Genomic DNA, 22,966 nt, shown 5'->3' on the forward strand with positions numbered 1-22,966 from the left:
TGGGATGTTCAGAAATCTTGGGGCAGATGGGAAGAAACTGCTGAGGCTGAAAATGGATCTGGAAGCCTAGATTCAAAGTAAATTTATTATCAAATACCATATACCATATACAACCCTGAGATTCATTTTCCTGTGGACAGACTCAGTAAATCCAATAACCATAATAAAATCAATGAAAGACCACCACACCGACGGGGTGTACAGCCAGTGTTCAAAAGACTGTGCAAATACAAAAAAGAAAAACAATAAGTAAGGAAATAAATAAGCAATGAATACCGAGAATATGAGATGAAGAGTCATTAAAAGTGAGTCCATAGGTTCTGGGAACAGTTCAGCGATGGGGTGAGCGAAGTTATTGCCACTGGTTCAAGAGTCTGATGGTTGAGGGATAGTAACTGTTCCTGAATCTGGTGGTGTGAGTCCTGAGGCTCCTGTATCTTTTTCCTGATGGCAGCAGTGAGAAGAGAGCATGACCTGGGTGGTGGGGGTCCCCGATGATGGAAGCTGCTTTCCTGTGCCAAATCTCTGTGAAGGTGTGCTCAGTGGTGCAGAGGGCTTTACCTGTGATGAACTGGGCCATATCCACGACTTTTTGTAGGATTTTCCATTCAAGAACATTGGTGTTTCCAGACCAGGCTCTGATGCGACCAGTCAATATACTCTCCATCACACATCTGTAGAAGTTTGTCAAAGTTTTAAATGCCATGCTGAATCTTCGAAAGCTCCTAAGGAAGTAGATAGGCAGCTGTGCCTCCTTTGCAATTGCACTTAATTTTCTGGGCCCAGGACAGGTCTTGTGAAGTGACAACACTGAGGAATTTAAAGTTGCTGACCCTCTCCACCTCCAAGCCCCCAATGAGGACTGGCTCATGAACCTCTGATTTCCTCCTCCTGAAGCCAATAATCAGCTCCTTGGTCTTACTGACTTTGAGTAAGAGGTTCTAATCATAAACACAAGTCTACAGATGCTGGAAATCCAAAGCAACACACACACAAAATGCCGGAGGAACTCAGCAGGCCAGGCAGCTTCTATGGAAATGACTAATCAGTCAACGTTTTGGGCCGAGATTCTTCTTCAGGACTGAAAAGGAAGGAGGAGGGGAAGAAGGCTCAGCTCGAAGGTGACGGGTGAAGCCAGGTGTGTGGGAAAGGTAAAGGGCTAGGGAAGAAGGAATCTGATAGGAGAGGAGAGTGGACCATTGGAGAAAGGGAAAGAGGAGGGGACCCAGCGGGAAGTGATAGGTAGCCAAGAAAAGGAAAAAGAATAGAAGAAGAAGGGAGGAAAAAACTTTTTACTGGAAGGAGGAATCAGGTTATAGGCTACCCTGATGGAATAAAATATATTGCTCCTCCACGCTGAGTGTGGCCTCATCTTGGCACAAGAGGAGGCCTTGGACTGACATTTTGGAATGGGGATCAGATCTGACCACCAGGAAGTTCCACTTTTGGCAGATGGAGCGGAGGTGCTCGACAAAGAGGTCCCCCAATTTACGACGGGTCTTACCAGTGTAGAGGAGGCTGCATCAGGAGACAACACAATAGACAACCCCAGTAGATTCGCAGGTGACGTGAACCAGAGCAGGGGTGTCCCAAGAAGCAGAGGAGGGTTGAAGATTGGTGAAGGGGTCATCAGTGCGGAATGTGGCACTCTTGCCAAAGAAGTGGGCTCAGAGGTGGAGGTGACGGAAGAAGAGTTTGACGTCATGGCGGGTGCTGAACTCACTGAAGTGTGGGAGAAGGGGGGCAAAGTTAAGACCCCTGACGAGGACTGAGTATTCTGTCACAGAGAGGGAATGGTGAAGACACGGCCAGAATTAGAGCTGGGGTCGGGGGTTGGAGGGGAGTTCATGGTGACAGATGAGAGAGAAGGATTGGGGCGTAAAGGGTTGGGGGGGGGGAGGAAGATGGAGACTCCAAGGAGCCAAGAGGTGGCGGTGGAGTCTGAGAGACATGGAGTTGGAGAGTGCTGATGGAAGAAGAGGAGCCTGGAGGTGCTGGCCAGTTAAAATCCAGGCTGGAGCCAAAGCTAGAGGTTGCACAATTTGCAGTCTAAAGGCGTCCAGGGTTGTGGGAACTGACATTAGCAGCAGAGGAATCTGGGCTCTGCATCTATAAGAGGTGGTTGTTGTGGCACCCCTCAGCCAAATTTTTAATTTTTAATCTGCCTCCTATATGCTGATTTGATTCAGCCTGTGACAGTGGTGCTGTCAGCAAACTTGAATATGACATTGGGGCTGTGCTTAGCCACACAGTCACAGCCTTGTGGTGCACCTGTGCTGATGGAGATGACGGAGAAAATGCTGTTGCCAATCCCGTCTTGACTGGAGACACAGTGGACTTGTAGAGTTAAGGATGGCAAATGCAGTGTTAGAATTTATTTTGAAAGGAGTAGAATATAAAAGCAAGGATGTGATGCTGAGGCTTTGTAAGACTTTGGTCAGATAGTACTTGGAGTATTGTGAATAATTTTGGGCCCCTTATCTAAGAAAGGATGTGCTGGTATTGGAGAGTGTCAGAGAATGATCCCGGGAATAATAGGTTTTATATATGAGGGGTGTTTGAAGTCTCTAGTCCTGCACTCGCTGGGGTTTAGAAGAATGAGGGGAGGGGGGTTCTCATTGAAAGCAAATGAATGTTGAAAGGTAGTGACGTGGAGAGGACGTTTCCTGTTGTGGGAGAGTCCAGGGTCTGAGGGCTCAACCTCGTAGTCGAGGGATGTCCCGTTAGAACAGATGAGGAGGAAATGCTTTAGCCAGAATCTGTAGAATTTACTGTCGCAGACGGCTGAGGAGGCCAAGTCATTTGGTACATTTAAAGCAGATGCTGGTAAGTTCTTGATTTGTCAGGGTGTCCAAGATTACGGGAAGAAGGAACGAGAATAGGTTTGAGAGGGATAATAAATCAGCCATGATGAAATGCTGGAGCAGATTCGATGGGCAGAATGCTCTAATTCTGCTCATATGTCAACAGTGGCAAAGACATTTTTGTTCCTCATGTCTTTTTCCACAAGCCTCTTTCTCCAGATTGCCCCCTTCTCCCCCTCTCCCAGCACCTGGTTCTGTCTGCCCAACATCCCCGCTTCGCCTGGCTCCACCTCTGTCAAGTCAAACTGAGATTATCGCCCTGTGCCAGGTGCGGATACAGTGAAAACCCTGCTGGTAGCAACAATGCAGGTGTGTACTGTAGGGTACCGACAACATGTACTCTATACCAGCTGCCTCCCCTCTGCACTCTCCGTCCCACTGCAGCATCACAACCCAACACATTTACTGTCCCTCTGCTTCCACAGGTGTCGCCTGACCTGCTGAGTTCTAAGACTATGAGACATAGGGAGCAGAATTGGGCTGTTTGCACAATGTGCCTGTTTTGCCATTGCTGATGGATCATTTATTTCCTCTCTCAATCTCATTACCCTGCCTTGTCTCTGTAACCTTTGACACCCTGACTAACCAAGAACCAATCAACCTCTGCTTTAAGTGTACCCAATGACTTGCTGCACAACTGGCAATGGACTCCACAGATTCACCACCCTATGGCTAAAGAAATTCCTCCTCATCATTCTGAGTATGTGCCCTCTGGTCCTAGGAAACATTCTATCCATATCCACTCTACCTAGCCTTTCAATATTCAATGAAATTTCCCCTCTTCCCCCGCCCCCCCATTCTTCTAAACTCCAGTGAGTACTGGCCCAGAACAATCAAATGCTCCTCACTCATTAACCCTTTCATTCCCAGAATCATTCTCATGACCCTACTCTGGACCCTCTTCAATGCCAGTACATCCTTTCTGAGATCAGGGTTCCAGAATTACTCACAAATCCTCCAAATGCAGTGTGACTAATGCCTTACAAAGCCTCTGCATTACGTCCTTGCTTTTGTATTCTCATATGCTCACAATGAATGCTAAGATTGCATTTGCCTTCCTTGCCACTGACTCATCCTGGAAGTTGACCTTTAGGGAATCCTGCATTCCACCTCTGATTTCTGGATTTTCTGCCCGTTTAGAAAATAGTCTAAAGCTTTATTTCTTCTCTACAAAGTGCATGGCCATACACTTCCCTGCACTCCAGCTGCCACTTCTTTACCCATTCTCTCAATCTGCCCAAGTCCTTCTGCAGACTCCTTGCTTTCTCAACGCAACCTGTCCCTCCACTTACCTTCATATCGTCTGCAAATGTGGCCATCAATTCCATCATCAAAATCATTGATTTGTAATGTGAGTTCTTCCGGCATTTGTTGTTTTTTTTTTGCCCAAGGTCCATTGGCCTCCAAAGTGCAATAGCAGAGGAGCTGGATTGACACGATGTTGGATGACTCTGTGTGTGTGTGTGTGTGTGTGTGTGTGTGTGTGTGTGTTTCAGAGTAACTAGATGTAACTTGCCTCTGTTGCCTCTAGGATGAGCGAAGATGAGTCGACCGCCTTCCTCGCAGAACCTGACGTGCGGAGCGTGGGAGATGAAGGAGCGCCTGGGTACAGGCGGATTTGGGAACATCAACCGATGGAGTAACAAGGTAGATCCAGATCTGTTTTGTGGATTCCAGCCACCTGATCCCCACCCGGTCACTGCCCACTCACCCTTTATTTGTCGCTCTCCATTGTACATCCATCGGAACACAGTTCTCATTGGGTTTCTCACTTTCTTTGACCTTTAGTCATAGTCATAGTCATACTTTATTGATCCCGGGGGAAATTGGTTTTCATTACAGTTGCATCATAAATAATAAATAGTAATAAAACCATAAATAGTTAAATAGTAATATGTAAATTGTGCCAGGAAATAAGTCCAGGACCAGCCTATTGACTCAGGGTATCTGACCCTCCAAGGGAGGAGTTGTAAAGTTTGATGGCCACAGGCAGGAATGACTTCCTATGACGCTCTGTGCTGCATCTCAGTGGAATGAGTCTCTGGCTGAATGTACTCCTGTGCCCACCCAGTACATTATGTAGTGGATGGGAGACATTGTCCAAGATGGCATGCAAGTTGGACAGCATCCTCTTTTCAGATACCACCGTCAGAGAGTCCAGTTCCATCCCCACAACATCACTGGCCTTACGAATGAGTTTGTTGATTCTGTTGGTGTCTGCTACCCTCTGTCTTATCTACTTCTGTCTTTGGATCCCGATGAGAGGCTGTAAACCCCCATGACGGCAGATGGACGGGGAGTGGGGGTCTCGCTGCTTGCCTGGGTGGAGAATCAGAATCAGGTGCATTATCCCTGAAGACGGAATTTGATAGGAGTGGACAGTGGACCATGGGAGAATGGGAAGGTGGAAGGGCACCGAAGGGAGGCGATGGGCAGGTGAAGAGAGAGAATGGGTGAGTGGGGAGCCAGAATGGCAAACGGAAATAAAGAGAAGGAGAGGGGAGAAATTTGTGACGATGATGAAATACTCGAGGAAGGTTGGGATCGTGAGCAAGTATGGCCACCCGATACAGAGTATTGTTCCACAAAGTGGTGAAAAATATTAAGATCAGTCAATACGCCAAGTGCACCTGTTCCTCCTGGGGGAAGGCCAAGATGAAGTGGAGAGCCAATGGTATTTGGCACGAGGCAGCCTGTCACTGTGGAGTCTGCCATTGCCACCTTTGGGAGCTGCTAGATCGTTGGGTATGTCTAATTTCCAGCTATTTATACGTCAGCAACACAGCTAATAAAAAGTTAAAGAAAATAAAGCATTGGGTGGCGGGGGGGGGGGGGAGAGAAATTACCAAAGCTGGAGAATTCAAAGTTCATATTAATTGTTACCCAGAAAGAATATGAGGTGTCGCTCCTCCAACCTGAGAAAGGCCCATCGTGGCCATAGAAGAGACCAGGGACTGACATTGCAGAGTGTGCAGGTTGTATTTTCAGTTGCCTGGGTCCTAAGCACTGGAATTCTCAAAATTCATAGTAAATTTATTACCAGTCAGTACATGTCAACATATACTACAAACCCATTTCCAGAAAAGTTGGGATACTTTCCAAAATGCAATAAAAACAAAAATCTGTGATATGTTAATTCACGTGAACCTTTATTTAACTGACGAAAGTACAAAGAAAAGATTTTCAATAGTTTTACTGACCAACTTAATTGTATTTTGTAAACATACACAAATTTAGAATTTGATGGCTGCAACACACTCAACAAAAGTTGGGACAGAGGCATGTTTACCATTGTGTTACATCACCTTTCCTTTTCATAACACTTTTTAATCGTTTTGGAACTGAGGATACTAATTGTAGTAGATTTGCAATTGGAAATTTTGTCCATTCTTGCTTGATATAAGACTTCAGCTGCTCAACAGTCCGTGGTCTCCGTTGTCTGATTCTCCTCTTCGTGATGCGCCATACTTTTTCAATAGGAGATAGATCTGGACTGGCAGCAGGCCAGTCAAGCACACGCACTCTGTGTCTACAAAGCCACGCTGTTGTAGCCCGTGCAGAATGTGGTCTGGCATTGTCCTGCTGAAATAAGCATGGACGTACTGGGAAGAGACGTCGCCTTGATGGCAACATATGTCTCTCTAAAATCCTAATATATGCCTCAGAGTCAATGGTACCTTCACATATATGCAACTCACCCACGCCGTGGGCACTGATGCACCCCCATACCATCACAGATGCTGGCTCTTGCACCTTTCGCTGATAACAATCTGGATGGTCATTTTCATCTTTGGCACGGAGAACTCGACACCCGTTTTTTCCGAAAACTAGCTGAAATGTGGACTCATCTGACCACAGCACACGGTTCCACAGTCTTTCGATCCATCTGAGATGAGCTCGGGCCCAGAGAACTCGCCGGCGTTTCTGCATAGAGTTGATGTATGGCTTCCTCCTTGCGTAATACAGTTTCAAGTTGCATTTCTAGATGCAGCGACGGACTGTGTTGAGTGACAATGGTTTTCTGAAGTACTCCCGAGCCCAGGTGGCTATAATTGTCATAGTAGCATGATGGTTTCTTAGGCAGTGCCGCCTGAGGGCTTGAAGATCACGCGCATTCAACAGTGGTTTCCGACCTTGCCCTTTACGCACTGAGATGTCTCTGAATCCTCTGAATCTTTTCACAATATTATGTACTGTAGATGTTGAAAGACCTAAATTCTCTGCAATCTTGTGTTGAGAAATGTTCCTTTTGAACTAACAATTCTCTCACGAATTTTGGCACAAAGCGGTGAGCCACGACCCATCCTTGCTTGCAAAGACTGAGCCTTTGACGGACGCTACTTTTATACCCAGTCATGATACCTCACCTGCTACCAATTAGCCTGCTTAATGTGGAGTCTTCCAAACCAGTGTTACTTGAATATTCTGTGCACTTTTCAATCTTATTTTAACTCTGTCCCAACTTTTGTTGAGTGTGTTGCAGCCATCAAATTCTAAATTTGTGTATATTTACAAAATACAATTAAGTTGGTCAGTAAAACTATTGAAAATCTTTTCATTGTACTTTTGTCAGTTAAATAAAGGTTCACGTGAATTAACACATCACAGATTTTTGTTTTTGTTGCATTTTGGAAAATAGCCCAACTTTTCTGGAAATGGGGTTTGTACATGATTCATCTTCTTGCAGAGATTTACAGGAAAATAAAGTGTGAGGACAAACCAAGTTATCAGAAGATTGATGCTGATGAGAGAGATAAGAGAGACAAATGAAGAAACGTTCAAAATGTTAATGAGAGAGGAGAGAGAGATAACGAAAAGAGACACCAGTCTGAGTATTGACAGACCGGTTCCTTTGAACCTGAACTGTTTGAAGTTTGATGGACAGGCGATACCCCAGCAGGGGGATGAAAAGAACAGGTTCGCTAAGGCACGACACACACCACGAGATCACAAGATAATGAGACCCTGGAAGAGTGGTGTGCCCCCACAAGTTGGTGGAGTTTGGAGGTCTGGTCGCGGGACCGACCACAGACACACAGGGTGAAAAGGTACGATCGGCGGGAACCTGGTGTGTGTGTCCGCCCTTGCCTGGGTGCCGGGTTCACCGCGGAAGAACAGTCGTATTCGGAAAGGGGGGGTCACAGTCGGTGACCACAGAAGACATAAAAGGGTTCGCCCGAAAGCTAACTGTGAAGAACAAAGGTCTGTGTGAATCAGAATTTGCATTCTCTCTCTCTCTCTCTCTCTCCCTCTCTCCAACAGCACAACAGTGATTACTGCGAACTGTACTAAGCTGAACTGAACTCTGCGTCACTTGAGACTGATCATTTTACCCCTAGACTGCGATAGAGCTTGTTTGATTCCTATTACCCTAGTTCTGTGTACATGTGTGTTCTATCATTGCTAACCTGTTGCATTTATATCCTTACGATTAGAGTACTGTGTTACTTATTTCTTTAATAAAAACTTCATTAGTTTCTGTTAACCAGACTCCAACTAAGTGGTCCATTTCTGCTGGTTTGGCAACCCAGTTACGGGGTACGTAACAAAAGAAATACATTAGAATTTATGAAGAATTATATGCAAAGAATGACAAACAACTAATGTACAGAAGATAAATTATGCAAATCAATAATTAGATATTTATTTATTGATAGAGCATAGAGTAGGCCCTTCTGCCACTGATTTAACCCTAGCCTGATCATGGGACAATTTACAATGACTAATTAACCTACCAACCGTTACACCTTTAGTCTGTGGAAGGAAACTGGGACACCTGGAGGAAACCCACGCGGTGGCAGGGAGAGTGTACAGCAGGCTGAGGGTAGCAGTCACCAACGGAATCAACAAACTCATTCGTAAGGCCAGTGATGTTGTGGGGATGGAACTGGACTCTCTGACGGTGGTGTCTGAAAAGAGGATGCTGTCCAACTTGCATGTCATCTTGGACAATGTCTCCCATCCACTACATAATGTACTGGGTGGGCACAGGAGTACATTCAGCCAGAGACTCATTCCACCGAGATGCAACACTGAGCGTCATAGGAAGTCATTCCTGCCTGTGGCCATCAAACTTTACAACTCCTCCCTTGGAGGATCAGACACCCTGAGCCAATAGACTGGTCCTGGACTTATTTCCTGGCATAATTTACATATTATTATTTAATTATTTATGGTTTTACATTGCTATACTTATACTCAATTCTTGGTTGGTGCAACTGTAACGAAACCCAATTTCCCTTGGGATCAATAAAGTATGACTATGACTTACAGGCAACAACGGGATTTGAACTGGGGGTCACTGGCACTGTGAAGTGTGCTGACCACCACTCTACCATGAGAACATGAGCTTGGAATCCTTGAAAGTGAGTCTTCTAGGTTGTGCAATCAGTCCAGAGTTGAGTTGAGTGCAGTGGAGTTATCCACACTGGTTCAGGAGCTTGATGGTTGTAGGCTAGTACTGTTCCTGGGTTATGTGGTGTGGGACCTAAGGCTCCTTAAACTTCTCCCTGATGGTAGTAGCCAAGACCGCTCCTCTCTCTCCTATGCTAAAACTCCTCTGCTTGACTCGGAATTCTGTCGTCTGTCATATCTGTGTGGCTCAAGGATTGAGTTTAGTCTGATTATTAACACCGCTGTGGGTTCTTGGGTGCTTAAAATAAGACCTTTTCTACAATACTCCAACATCTGAACATTGCACCTGTTTGCAGTGCACATTAAATGGCACTGCTTTCAAAATCATCTTGTTAACTGAATCTAGGATTTCAAAGTAAAATCATTATCGAAGTACAGATTCACTCAGTGACCACTGTATTAAGTACAAGAGACCACTGGGTGTATGCTTGTTCCTTCTGCTACTGTAGACCATTCACTTCAGGGTTCAGAGATGCTCCTCTGCATACCAGTGTTGGAATGCATAATTATTTGAGTTACTGTTGTCTTCCTGTCAACTTGAACCAGTCTCCCCTGATCTTTCTGATCAACAAGGCGTCTTCACCCACTAAGCTCCTGCTCACTGGATTTCTTTTTTCGGGGGGCCGGCGGTTTGCAACATTTTCTGTAAACCCTAGAGACTGTTCTGCGTGAAAATTCCAGGAGATCAGTTCCTGAGATACTCAAACCTCCCCATCTGGCACCAGCATTTTATGGTCAAAGTCACTCAGATCACATTCCTTCCCCATTCTGATGTTTGGTCTGAACAACAATTGAACCTCTTGATCATGCCTGCGTGCTCTTATGCATTGAGTTGCTGTCACATGATTGGCTGATTGGATGTTTGCACACATGCCTATGTAATAAAGTGGCCACTGAGTGTTTGTCACCAAGGGATTTTTGCAGCTATTCACAGCAGAATACATCACTGATCACTACACCAGATATGCTCAAGCCTTCCCCACAAAGAACAGAAGGCATGGGAGAAGTATTTTGTTCATGGTGGCCTCCCAAGAAGAGTACGCAGTGATCAGAAAAGGCATTTTGAGAGTCGGCTCATACATGAGTTACTGGGCACGCTTGGAGTCGAGAAGTCAAGGACCACGTCATATCAACCTCGGGGTGATTCCCAGCCTGAAAGGTTCAACTGGACATTGCTAGACATGCTTGGAACCCTGGACGCAAACAGAAAGAACAAGTGGAGCCAGCATGTTGGGCATTTGGTACAACTGTACACAGAATTAAGCTACTGACTATTAGACATATTATTTAATGTTCTCTGCTTTGGAATCGGTGGTGAAGACTTGCCGCAGAAGATGTAAGTATGTGCCGGACATGAGGTAAGAACTGCAAAAAGTTTGAGCTAGCAGCAGTTTCTGCTGCTAAGCAAAATCAAAGAAACAAGAGGAGATGTGACCAAAGATTAGATTCTCTCAACTGATGCCTGGAGATGGTTTCAATGAGAAATTTGGGGCTACCAGAGAAGCATGAGTTGGCCGATTCCTGGGTGTTTATGCCTTATGTAGTGGAGAGCCAGATGCCAAATTTGTAGTTCTCCATGTGAAGCCAGAAGATGGGGATGGTCCTGTCAAAATTCTCCATCAGAATCACCTTCCACCCCAAGGGCAGGAGTATATGTTGACCCAGAGCTTGACATGGAACCTAACTTAGCAGGAGAATTCTTCACAGAAGGAGGAGAACAGAAAGGCAACAAGCTGACAATAGTATGATTTCAGCAGAAAGAAGGAGCTGAAATCACAAACTGAAACCACCGAGCACTGTACAGACTCGGAGGATGAGGAAATAGGGGGTGTTGTATTGCTTGATCTTGTGCAAGTTCCCTGAGAATAGATGAAGAGGTTTCTGAATCACCCAGCGCTGACGCAGATGTAACAGGGAGGACTACCAGTGGACAGACAGATGTGATAACAGACAATGAGGGGAAACTGGGCTCCATAGGATTAGAGATGAAGCCAAGTTCAGTCAGGTGGCCAGGGGACCCGAGTTGTTGGAAGGTATGAGTGATAAACAGGGGGAGGCATCCCAAATATACAGGAACACAGTCACAAAAAGTATCTGAGGCCAAAGAAGCTGATGATGAATTAAGAAGGTCTCAGGAAACCCCCAGACAGGCTGGCATATGATGCACCAGGGAAACAGTGTGTTGCATTCATCCCAATATGTTTCTGCCATTTACAAATGGATTGGGCGTCCTGAAAACATGAGCTTCATTTGAATACAGTGTTGTTAATAATGGTTTAATAAGTTCCAAAGTCAGGAGGGCGTGACTACTTTTGGTGGAGGGTTGGAGAGTGTAATGCCCTGGGTAAGATTTCTACTGCTATGCTGTGAGGTACTTTAGCAGTTTTCTGTAAAAGGAGTGTGTCCTTCTGGTCAGAGTGTTTTGGTTTCAGCTAAAGATAGGGAGCCATGTTGTCCAACTTAGGAATGGTGCGTCAGCCAATCTGGAGTGGGGTGGCATGGAACATTCTCTAGAGCTGAACAGGAAGGGTTTTGTGAAGGACAGTAGTCTGGTTTGGGGTCTTTTGGTGAGAGATCTGGAGGGAAGAGCACCAGGGAAGATCCCTCTGAAAGTTGACCCTGATGCAAGGAGTGCTTCGTGCGGCAGAGGATTCCAAGAAGGGAAGTTCTGTCTGTGGTTGGTGAGGAGAATTCAGCTACTCCTAGCTGCTACAGGAATGAGCTCCAACGTTTCTGTGCACACTTAGGCTGATTTAGCTGTAATAGGACCTCTTACCTTTTTCTTTCTGTGTTAACTGTTTGGTAAAGTTTAAAAAATGGGTAAACATACTTTCTTTATAATTTTACATTGGTGTACGATCTGTGTACGGGCAGTATTTACACAGCATCCGCTCAGATCGAGGTTTCTTTCATTGGAACCACCTGGCGTTCCAGTTTGGCTGAACCCCACATCACACTGACCCTAGACCTGTATTGCTTATGAGGTTCAGCCTTTTCACCGTTGAGTCACGTGCCTGTTAGCAGAGTCAGTAACAAGACAAGTTAGTTGCATGAGAAATAAGGACGCCAACTTGTGCACATCTATCTTCCAGAGTTAACAGTAGAATTAGTGACCTACTTCAGAATCAGGTTTGCTGTCAGTGGCATATAGAGTCATAGAGCACAGAAACTGTCCCTTCGGCCTATCTCGTCCATGGCAAACCCCCTATTCCATTGACCTGCACCCCTCCCATCTGTGTACTTTATCCAAATTTCTCTGAAATATTGAAATCGGACCCACATCCACCATTTCCGCTCAGCTTGTTTCACACTCATCACCCCGAGTGAAGAGGTTCTCTCTCATGTTCCCCTTAACCATGTCACTTTCAATCCTGACGACAACTAAATTGCAATTCTGGCTGCTATTTCCATTGCTCGACTGCTCTTCTAAATGTAAATTGTGCTTCAGTTAGGAGCCATTTTTGAATGCTTCCTTTTAAGATTCCATAAGCTACGTGGTCTCTCAGTGCATCATTAAACCCATTACCGAACTGACAGTGTTCAAACAATCTCTCCAATTCAGCCATGTATGCTGAATTGGACTCCCCTTCCTTTTGATTTCACTTATGAAACCTAAAGCATTCTGAAATCACCAATGGTTTTGGTTATAAATGTTTCTGCATTACTATGACAATATCAGGAAAGCTCATTTCTGATGGTTTAGTTGGAACAGTTAAACTTTGAAGCAAATTATGTGCCTTTAAACATAAAGCAGTTAGCAAATTTGGCACTCACTTTTTGGTTATTTCATTTATTTCAAAATACTGTTCTGATAGCTCAGTTTATGTGAGCCAATTATCTGTTGTGTAATCAAACAAGTCAATCTTTTTGATGTAGTCAGCAATTTCTGCTGTTTTTAATGATTATTATCAGCTGGTACTCACTGATTATGAACCAGTGAATCCTTCAGTTTTCTGACTTTTAAAAAATAAACAACTTGATCATTTCATTCCTTCCAAAGACTGTCACTGTATGTGCTATGCTGTTTTTTTTTTAAATTCGCCCATTCCTTGCTACGTTTTTTAAAAAAAGTTTGAACCTGTCACTGCAGGTCAAAAGCCGTCTCATTTTAAAGGTTCATTTTAAGAATACCTTGTTGCCGGTGTTCTGTTTTGTAACTTCAAATCGTTAAACCAATTCAGGAAAAGACACGGGAGTCCTAAAATGTGGGTGTAATTTAGAGTACACTTTAAGCGAGGTGTGCACCTATCACGTAGTAGCATGGTGTCTTATGTAGTTAACGTATTTTACATCTAACCCATAATTAATTATTTAAACAAGCAAGAATGCTTAATCAAACAATAGAAACAAGATTACTCAAACATTACTGAAATATTAAATACTCAACACATTGCTGTACACTTTGCTCACGCATGACTGCACGGCCAAATACCCAAGTTATCACGTTGTCACATTTGCACAGATCACAGTGAGTAATCACCTTGTTCCTGTACTCGATACTTTGGTCTATGAAGGCCAATGTGCCAAAAGCTCTCTTTATAATCCTATCAACCTGTGACACCACTTTCAAGGAATTATGGATCTATATACCCAGATCGCTCTGTTCCATCCTACCTTACTAAGGATACTTGGTAGTGTGGAGGAGCAGAGGGATCTGGGGGTACATGTCCACAGATCCCTGAAAGTTGCCTCACAGGTGGATAGGGTAGTTAAGAAAGCTTATGGGGTGTTAGCTTTCATAAGTTGAGGGATAGAGTTTAAGAGTCGTGATGTAATGATGCAGCTCTCTGAAACACTAGTTAGGCCACACCTGGAGTACTGTGTCCAGTTCTGGTCACCTCACTATAGGAAGGATGTGGAAGCATTGGAAAGGGTACAGAGGAGATTTACCAGGATGCTGCCTGGTTTAGAGAGCATGCATTATGATCAGAGATTAAGGGAGCTAGAGCTTTAGTCTTTGAAGAGAGGGAGGATGAGAGGAGTCATGATAGAGGTATACAAGATATTAAGAGGAATAGATAGAGTGGATAGCCAACACCTCTTCCCCAGGGCACCACTGCTCAATACAAGAGGACATGGCTTTAAGGTAAGGGGTGGGAAGTTCAAGGGGGATATTAGAGGAAGGTTTTTTACTCAGAGAGTGGTTGGTGCGTGGAATGCACTGCCTGAGTCAGTGGTGGAGGCAGATACACTAGGGAAGTTTAAGAGACTACTAGACAGGTATGTGGAGGAATCTAAGTTGGGGGCTTATATGGGAGGCAGGGTTTGAGGGTCGGCACAACATTGTGGGCCGAAGGGCCTGTACTGTGCTGTACTATTCTATCTATATCTATATTATTCCTCCGTGGCCTATTGTTCACTGTCTAAGTCTTACCCTGGCATTACCTCGCACCTCGCACTTTTCTGCATTAACTTCCACCTGCCATTTTTCCACCCATTTTTCCAGCTGGCCCAGACCCTGCTGCAAGCTTTCATTGTCTTTCTTGCTATCGAACTAACCCCCCAATCTTGGCGGCGTCTACAAATTTAATGATCCAGTTTACCACATTATCATCCAGATCGTTAATTATAGATGACAAACAACAGTGGACCCAGCACCGAACCCTGTCGTACACCACTTGTCACAAGCTTTCTGTCAGAGAGGCAATCATCTCTGACTTCTCCCACAGGTGTCAAGTCCAATTTACTACCTCATTTTGAATGCCAAGCGACTGAACATTCTTGACCAACCTCCCATGCAGAACCTTGTCAGAGGCCTTGCTAAAGTCCGTGTAGGCTACATCCAATGCCTTTCCTTCAACTTTCCTGGTAACCTCCTCAAAAAAAACTCTAAGATTGGTTGGACACCAATCTACCACAAACAAAACCGTGTTGACTATCCCTAATCAGTCCATGACCATCCAAATACTTATCTATCTGGTCACTTAGAATACCTTCCAATAACTAACTCATTACTGACTCACCGGCCTGTAATTTCCCAGCTTATTCTTAAACAACGGAACAGAGCTTATCCCCAGTTCTCTGGTTCCTCACCCATAGCTAAGGATTTTTTAAGTATCTCCACTAGGGCCTTTGCAGTTTCTTCAGTAGCTTCCTTCAATGTCCGAGGGAACATCTTGTCAGGAGCTGGGTATTTATCCACCCTAACTTGGCTCAAGATAGCAAGCTCCTCTTCCTCCTCCTCCTCTGTAATCCTTGTACAGTATATCCTCAATGTTGTTTTGCCTCCCTGTCATAAAGTTTGTTGTTCTGCAGCAGCAATACAGTGCAATACATAAAATATACTATAAGTTATAAGAAAAGGTATACAAATTTTTATCTGTAGTGCAAAAAGAGAGCAAAAATGTTGAGGTAGTATTAATGGACCATTCAGAAATTTGATGACTGAGTGGATGCAAGATGGCGTCCGTGAACAATAGAAGTGTTCTGCAGGCTAGGCAGGTACAGCACTTATAAACGGGCCATGGCCAGAAGCAAGGAGGAGGGGGGAGACTCCAAGCCAGGCTGAAATGCAGAGAGACGAGGCTCCCTTTACCCAGCAAATGTGCAGTCGCTGGAGAGCAAAATTGAGGACCTCAGGGCAAGGTTGTATCGGAGCGAAATGAGTGATTGTTTTGTACTATGCCTGAGTGTTACATGGCTTTCCAGCAGCACACCAGATACAGCAGTCAGACCTGAGCGGTTCTCGATTTACTGAAGGGACCGAATTAATGATTCAGAGAAGGCAGAAGGTGGAGGTGTGTGATTCATGATAAAAACTCGGTGGTGTTCAGATGTGGCTTTTTGTCAAACTCGTGTTCCCTCAACCTTGAGCACCTAATGGTCAAGTGACATCTGTTCTATTTACCTGGGGAGTTCTCTATAATTCTGCCCGCAGTTTACATATCACCAGTGGTTGACTGTAATCAAGCGCTTGAGCTACTGCATGCTGCATTGCAAATCATGGTCAGGGACTTTAATCAGGCCTGTTTGAAGAAAACCTTGCCCAATTATCATCAGCATATAACCTGTAGCACCAGAGATCCCAACACACTAAGACGTCTCGTAGACGAAGTGACATTTCCGGACTAAACTTGAATCAATGAAGGATGCTGGACAGTTGGGGCAGGGCTTAAATGTTACCTCCTCTTACAAAGTGAAACCAAGTGACATAGGTGACAACAAGGCTTCGCTACCAGATGAGCTCAATGCCTTCTATGCTCGCTTTGACTGTCAAAGCACGAAGGAACCATCAGAAGCTCCCACAGCCCTCAATGATCCCGTCATTTGAGTCTCTGAGGCCGATGTGTGAGCAGCCTTCAGGAGGATGAACCCACAGAAAGCATGCAGCCCAGACGGGGTACCTGGCCAAGTGCTAAAAGCCCATGCTGATCAACTGGCTGGAGTGTTCACTGAGGTCCTTAACCTCTCACTTCGGCAGTCTAAAGTACCCACCTGCTTCACGCAGGCCTCAGTTATATCGCTGCCTAAGAAGAATGTTGGAACCATTATCGCCCAGTAGCACTTACATCCACAGTGATGACGTGCTTTGAGGAGCTGGTGATGAAGCATTATCAACTCCTGCCTCAGAAGCAACTTGGATTTACTCCTATTTGCCTACTGGAGCAACAGGTCCACAGCAGATGCCATGTCATTGCTCTTCACTCAACCCTGGAACATCTGGGCAGCAAAGATTCATACATCAGGATGCTCTTTACTGACTACAATTTAGCATTCAATACCATCATCCCCTCAAAACTAATCAATAAGCTCGAAGTCCTTGGCATCAATACCTCCTTGTGCTGTTGGATCCTGGATTTCCTCATATTCAGACCCCAGTCAGTTTGGATTGGCAGCCCCATCTCCTCCACAATCTCCATCAGCGCAGGTGTATCACAGGGCTGTGTGCTTAGCCCCCTGTCCTACTCGCTTTACACCTATGACTGCGTGGCTAAGCACAGCTCTAATACCATATTCAAGTTTTCTGATGACACCACTGTCACAGGTTGAATCAAAGGTGGTGATGAATCAGCATGTAAGAGGGAGATTGAAAATGTGGCTGAGTCGTGCCACAACAACAACCTCTTACTCAATGTCAACAAGACCAAGGAGATGATCACAGAGTTCAGGAGAAGGAACACAGAGGTCCATGAGCCAGTCCTGATCAGAAGTGGAGAGGCTCAGCAACTTTAAATTCCTCGGTGTTATTATTTTGGGGGACCAGCACGTAAGTGCAATTATGAAGAAGGCACGGCTGCCTTAGGATTTGCTTAGATTCAGCATAACATCTAAAACTTCGTCAAGCTTCTATAGATGTGTAGTGGAGATTATATTGACTGGCTGTATCATGGCCTGGTATGGAAACACCAATGCCTTTAAACAGAAAATCCTACAGAAAGTCGTGGATATGGCCCAGTTCAACACAGGTAAAGCCCTTCCTACCATTGAGCACATCTGCGTGAAATGCTATCGCAGGAAAGCAGCATCCGTCATCAGGGACCCCCAGCACACAGGTTATGCTCTATTGTTGCTGCTGCCATCGGGAAGAATGTACAGGAGCCTCAGGACTCGCACCACCAAGTTCAGGAACAGTTATTACCCCTCAACCCTCAGGCTCCTGAACTAAAGGGGATAATTTCACTCAACGTCACTTGTCCCATCATTGAAATGTTACCACATCTATGGACTCGCTTTCAAGGGCTCTTCATCTCATGCGTTTGATATTTATTGCTGATTATTTTTTTGTATTTGCCATTTGTTTTCTTTTGCACACTGATTGAACGACCAAGTTGGTGCAGTCTTTCATTGATTCTATTACATTTATTATTCTATTATGGATTTATTGAGTACTTGCAAGAAAATGAAACTCAGGATTGTATATGGTCACATATATGTACTTTGGTAATAAATTTACTTTGACTTTGTTCCTAAAACATTGAGTGTGTGCCTTCAGGCTCCTGTACCTCCTTTTTGATGGTAGTAATGAGATGAGGACATGTACTGGATGATGTAGGTCCTCATGGTGGATGCCACCTTCTTGAGGCATTGTCTTTTGAAAATGCCCTTGATGGTTGGAAGTTTGGTGCCCATGATGGAGTAGATTGAGTTTACAGCCCTCTATAGCTTCTTCCGATCCTGTGCATTGGTCTCTCCATACCAGAAGGTCGTGCAACCTGTCATAATGGTCTCCATGGTACACTTGTAGAAATTTATTAGAGTCTTTGGTGACATACAAAAGCTCCTCAAGCTGCTAGTGAAATCTCACCACTGGTGTGCCCTCTTAAACTCCTGTCCTGTTGAGTTTCTCCAGCATCTTAAACCATAGTCCCACTTCCTGGCTTCAAAAGTTGCCTGAAGGGTTCCTATTAAATCCCTTTACCATCTTCTCCCTGCCCCCTTACTGAGGAGGGAAGGAGATGCAAACACTGACTGACTGCCTAAAGATAGCAAAAGGAATTTGGAAGGAAAGCTGGAAACCCAGAGTAAAAACACTAAAAATGTTGAAATTGGTGAACTTGATGCACCCTTCCAAAGGCAGGTCAGGAGGCATCACCCCTGTGCTGTCGCTGAGTTTGGCTGGTATGTTCAAAGAGAAGGAGTGGGTGAGACACAGACAGAAGCAGAAGACTAAAGCACAGGGCCAAGCAATGACCAAACCTGTCTTTTTCACCCCACATTCCAATTAACTCCCCCACCCTCCCTCCCTCCCTCCATCTTCAGCAAAGACTGCTTAACGCAAGGGTTGATTTTGTCTGTAAACTGTAACCTGAATGAGTAATTTTGAAGACCTCATCCTAGCACAAGCATTCAGGGAAGAACTAATTCCAAGAAACTCTGAATCAGTTCATTATTTATTGAGGCTCACAGATGCCACAAGCCATCCTTACAGTAAGATGCAACCTATAGCCACGAAGTGACCTTGTTCCCTTCCAGGCAGCACACAGCACTTGTGCAGCAGGGACACAATGCAGAGCTGTAACCAGAGTGGACGGTGAGCAGGCAATGTGATGTCCTGCTGGTTTTAAAAACACACTCATCCAAGGTCAAGTCCCTGTATGTTTATATAAAGACACACAGGCGCTGTGTGCGAATGCACGCACACACTCTCTCTCTCTCTCTCTATCTATCTATCTCTCTCTCCCTCTCTATCTCTCTCTCTATCTCTCTCTCTATCTCTCTCTCTATCTCTCTCTATCTCTATCTCTATCTCTCTCTATCTCTCTATCTCTCTCTCTCTCGTTACAACACCAGTGATTAGTGACCCGGCCGTTGTCTATGAGGAATTTTCTATGTTCTCCCCGTGATAACATGGGTTTCCTCTGGGTGCTCCAATTTTGTCGCACAATCCAAAGACGTTAGGGTTAGTGAGTTGTGGGCATGCTATGTTGGTTCTGGAAGACGGCGAGACGGAAGAGCGGATTTATTATCCCTCTCAACCCCTTTCTCCTTCCTTCTCCTCACAACCTTTGACACCCTTATTAATCAGGAAGCTATCAACCTCAGCTTGAAATATACCTAATGACTTGGCTTCCATAGCCATTTGTGCAATGAGTTCCACAGATTCACCACCCTCTGGCTACCCTCACCTCTGTTCTGAATGGACGACCCTCTACTTCGAGGCTGTGCCTTCTGGTTCTAGACTTCCCCACTATAGGAAACACCTTCTCCACACCCACTTTATCTATTTCAGGATTTGATGAGATCCGCCCCCCTCACTGGAAGCTTTCTCGACGTGTCCTATCTCCTCTGAAGATCTGGGTTTCTACACTTGCTGGTTTCTCTCCTGCATGGTGTCTAACCTTGGGCCACTTTTGTAACCTAGTGCCTCTTGTTCTTTAATCTAAAGATTAGCTTTATTGGTCTCAGACACATTGAAGCGTACAGTGAAACGTGCTCTTTCCGTCGACAACCAGCAGAGTCTGAGGATATGCCGGGGACAAGCTTATGGTCCAACATGGCATGCCCACAACTCGTTAACCCCAACCCGCACGTCTCTGGAATATGGCAGGAAACCAGAGACCCACGCGGCCACAGGGAAAATGTACAAACTCCTTAGGGGCAGTGGCGGGAATTGAACTCTGATCGCGAGCATTGTAAGGCCAAATGCCAACTGCTATGCTACCAGGCTGCCCTTGTATTCTTCCTTGTATTTTACCTCTTTGTCAGTGTGTCAAGACTTGCTGCGTTTCTTTGTTGTAAACTTTGAAATGGGGCTGGTTAACACACGCTGAGCGATCGGACACTGACATCAAACTGGCTGCTCTTTAGTGGTCAGCTTGACTGGATTCCAAGATAGGTTTGTCCGGCGCCTGTGCTGCGAGTGTTTATTAATGTCACTGTGGTTGCAGGAAACCGGGGAGCAGATTGCCATCAAGCAGTGCCGGCAGGAGTTGAGCGCCAGGAACCGAGAACGCTGGTGCCTGGAGATCCAGATCATGAAACGGTGAGCACCTTGGGCCAAAGTTGCCTGCAGTGGTCAGGTGGAGGGCTGTGATGAGGAGTGGGATAATGAGAGGGAGGGGTTCAAGGGGGTTGGGATGGTGAGGGGTGTGAAAGAAGAGGAAGGTGTGAGGGGAGAATGGTAAGAACATAGAACGTAGACACCTGCAGTACATTATATAATGTTGTGCCAACCATGTAACCTACTCTAGAGACTGCCTAGAATATCCCTACTGCATAGCCCTCTATTTTGCTGAGCTTCATGTACCTATCTAAGAGTCTCTTTAAAGACCCTATTGTATCCACCTCCACCACCGTCGCTCAGTGCATTCCACGCACCCACCACTCTCTGTGTGATAAACTTACCTCTGACATCCCCCTTGTACCTACTTCCAAGAACCTTAAAACTATGCCCCCTCGTGTTAGCCATTTCAGCTCTGGGAAAAAGCTTCTGACTATCCACACGTTCAATGCCTCTCATCATTTTATACACCTCTATCAGGCCACCTCTCATCCTCCGTCGCTCCAAGGAGAAAAGGCCAAGTTCAGTCAACCTATTCTCATAAGGCACACTCTCCAATCCAGGCAACATCCTTGTAAATCTCCTCTGCACTGTCTCTGTAGTATCTACATCCTTCCTGTGGCGAGGTGACCGGAACTGAACACAGTACTCCAAGTGGAGTCTGATCAAGGTCTTGTATAGCTGTATGGGCGGGGGAGTGGTCTGATGATGAGGGGATTGTGATGAGGGGTGTTGGGATGAGTGCATGGGATGGTCATGGGGATGCTGTGATAAACAGAGAGGGATGGGGTGCGGTGAGGTGAGGGGTGGGATGTTGCAGAGCTTGTGAGGGTTTGGTGTTGGCCGAGCTTGGTAAAGTAGGGACGGTCTGTAGGTAGGGCAGAAGTGGGGAGTGCTAGCTGCTAGCATCCTGGCAGTGGGCAGAAGGGTTGTGGCCTTGGGCTCGTGGGCTAGGCGGAGTCTTGGTAGGAGGCGAAATCTTGGATCCCAGTGGTGTCACGTTCACCTGAGGAATTCCATGTGGCTTGTGCGTCTCCGAACAAAGTTACTCACTGATTCCCGGAGTTTGGGGTTGTGGGGCTGCAGGAAGGGAGGGAGAGAATAAGAGAAAGTACATGCAGCCTGGATCAAGAAAGCCCACAGAAAGTCACAGAAGAGGGAGATTAAAGAGATTGGCATCATTTGTGTGCGCATACAGTGAAATGCATTGTTTTGCGTCAAATCAATTCAGTAAGAATTGTGCTGAGTGTTGTCAACGTAGCATGTCCAAGGGAAAGAGAATGCAGAATTATGTGTTACTCTGACAGAGAAAGTACAGCGAAGGCTGGTGATAAGGTGCAAGAGCCACGATGAGGTAGACTGGACGATTAAGTTTATCTTTAACATCTGACAACAGCAGGACAGAAGCTGTCTTTGAGCCTGGTAGTATGCGTTCTCGGGCTTTTGTACCTTCTGACTGTCAGAATGAAGGGTGGGGAAGAGAGAATGCATTAGGGTCATGCTGGGTTCTTGATTATGTTGGTTGTATTGTTGAGGCAACAGCATGGGCAGCAGGTTCTAGTCTCACATTTGATGGAGAGCTGTTGTCAGGAGTGTTAGACCAGGGGCGGTTGTTGTTTTGTGAAATCCCTTTGCATCAAGTAGTTGGTTAGCCAAACCTAGCAGAGTTGGGACTTGGAGGTGAGGCTAGTTTTGGAGCTGATTACACCTACATCAAGCTGCTCACCTGTTTTCAAATGGACTCGGGGCAAGGCAGTGGGAGGATGGGGAAGAATTGGAAGACCAACTCATAAGATGTGAAACAAATCCGAGAGTCTTGAATGTTGAGCTGAGAACTCCCCGGAGTTCCTCATACGGAGGAACATCTTTCCCTTTGCACAATGACCTCATTGACTCTATTTCATCTTCTGAAAGTTCGCCTGACAGTTCCACATTTTCCAGGAAGATGATAGGGAGCCCCTTGGGGCTGTGTTTTTGTGGAAGCCGGACAAAGACAGTACGTCAGTGCAGAATTATTCCCTCCCCAGGTGTCCCTACATTCAGGAGATTGAATTCAAGGGCTTTTGACCAGTTGCCAGCGCTGGAAGCGTGCTGACTGCTGGCTCCCCTGGTCTTGTGCCGTGCCCTGTCAATTATCCCTGGTAGCTTTATGTGTTCTTAAGGCTGCATCCTGTTTATACCAGGTTGTTATTAATACAGGACCATATTAATTTAAGTTGATTTTATTTTAGAGATACAGTGTGGAACA

General features: G+C 45.4%; 1 protein-coding gene across 5 annotated transcripts in view; it reads left to right on the plus strand.

Annotated features, from left to right (window-relative positions):
* ikbkb (inhibitor of nuclear factor kappa B kinase subunit beta) overlaps positions 1 to 22,966 on the plus strand; it is a 153,008-nt gene that overhangs the window by 64,754 nt on the left and 65,288 nt on the right. For all 5 annotated transcript variants that reach the window (XM_072266325.1, XM_072266328.1, XM_072266327.1 and 2 more), the window contains exons 2-3: positions 4,396 to 4,511; positions 20,606 to 20,700. In XM_072266325.1, coding sequence (XP_072122426.1) covers positions 4,407 to 4,511; positions 20,606 to 20,700 — 200 coding nt within the window. In that variant the 5' untranslated portion in view covers positions 4,396 to 4,406. The remainder of the gene's footprint in view (positions 1 to 4,395; positions 4,512 to 20,605; positions 20,701 to 22,966) is intronic.

This window comes from Mobula birostris, chromosome 8, assembly GCF_030028105.1.
Source record: "Mobula birostris isolate sMobBir1 chromosome 8, sMobBir1.hap1, whole genome shotgun sequence".
In the NCBI taxonomy this organism is placed as follows: Eukaryota; Metazoa; Chordata; class Chondrichthyes; order Myliobatiformes; family Myliobatidae; genus Mobula; species Mobula birostris.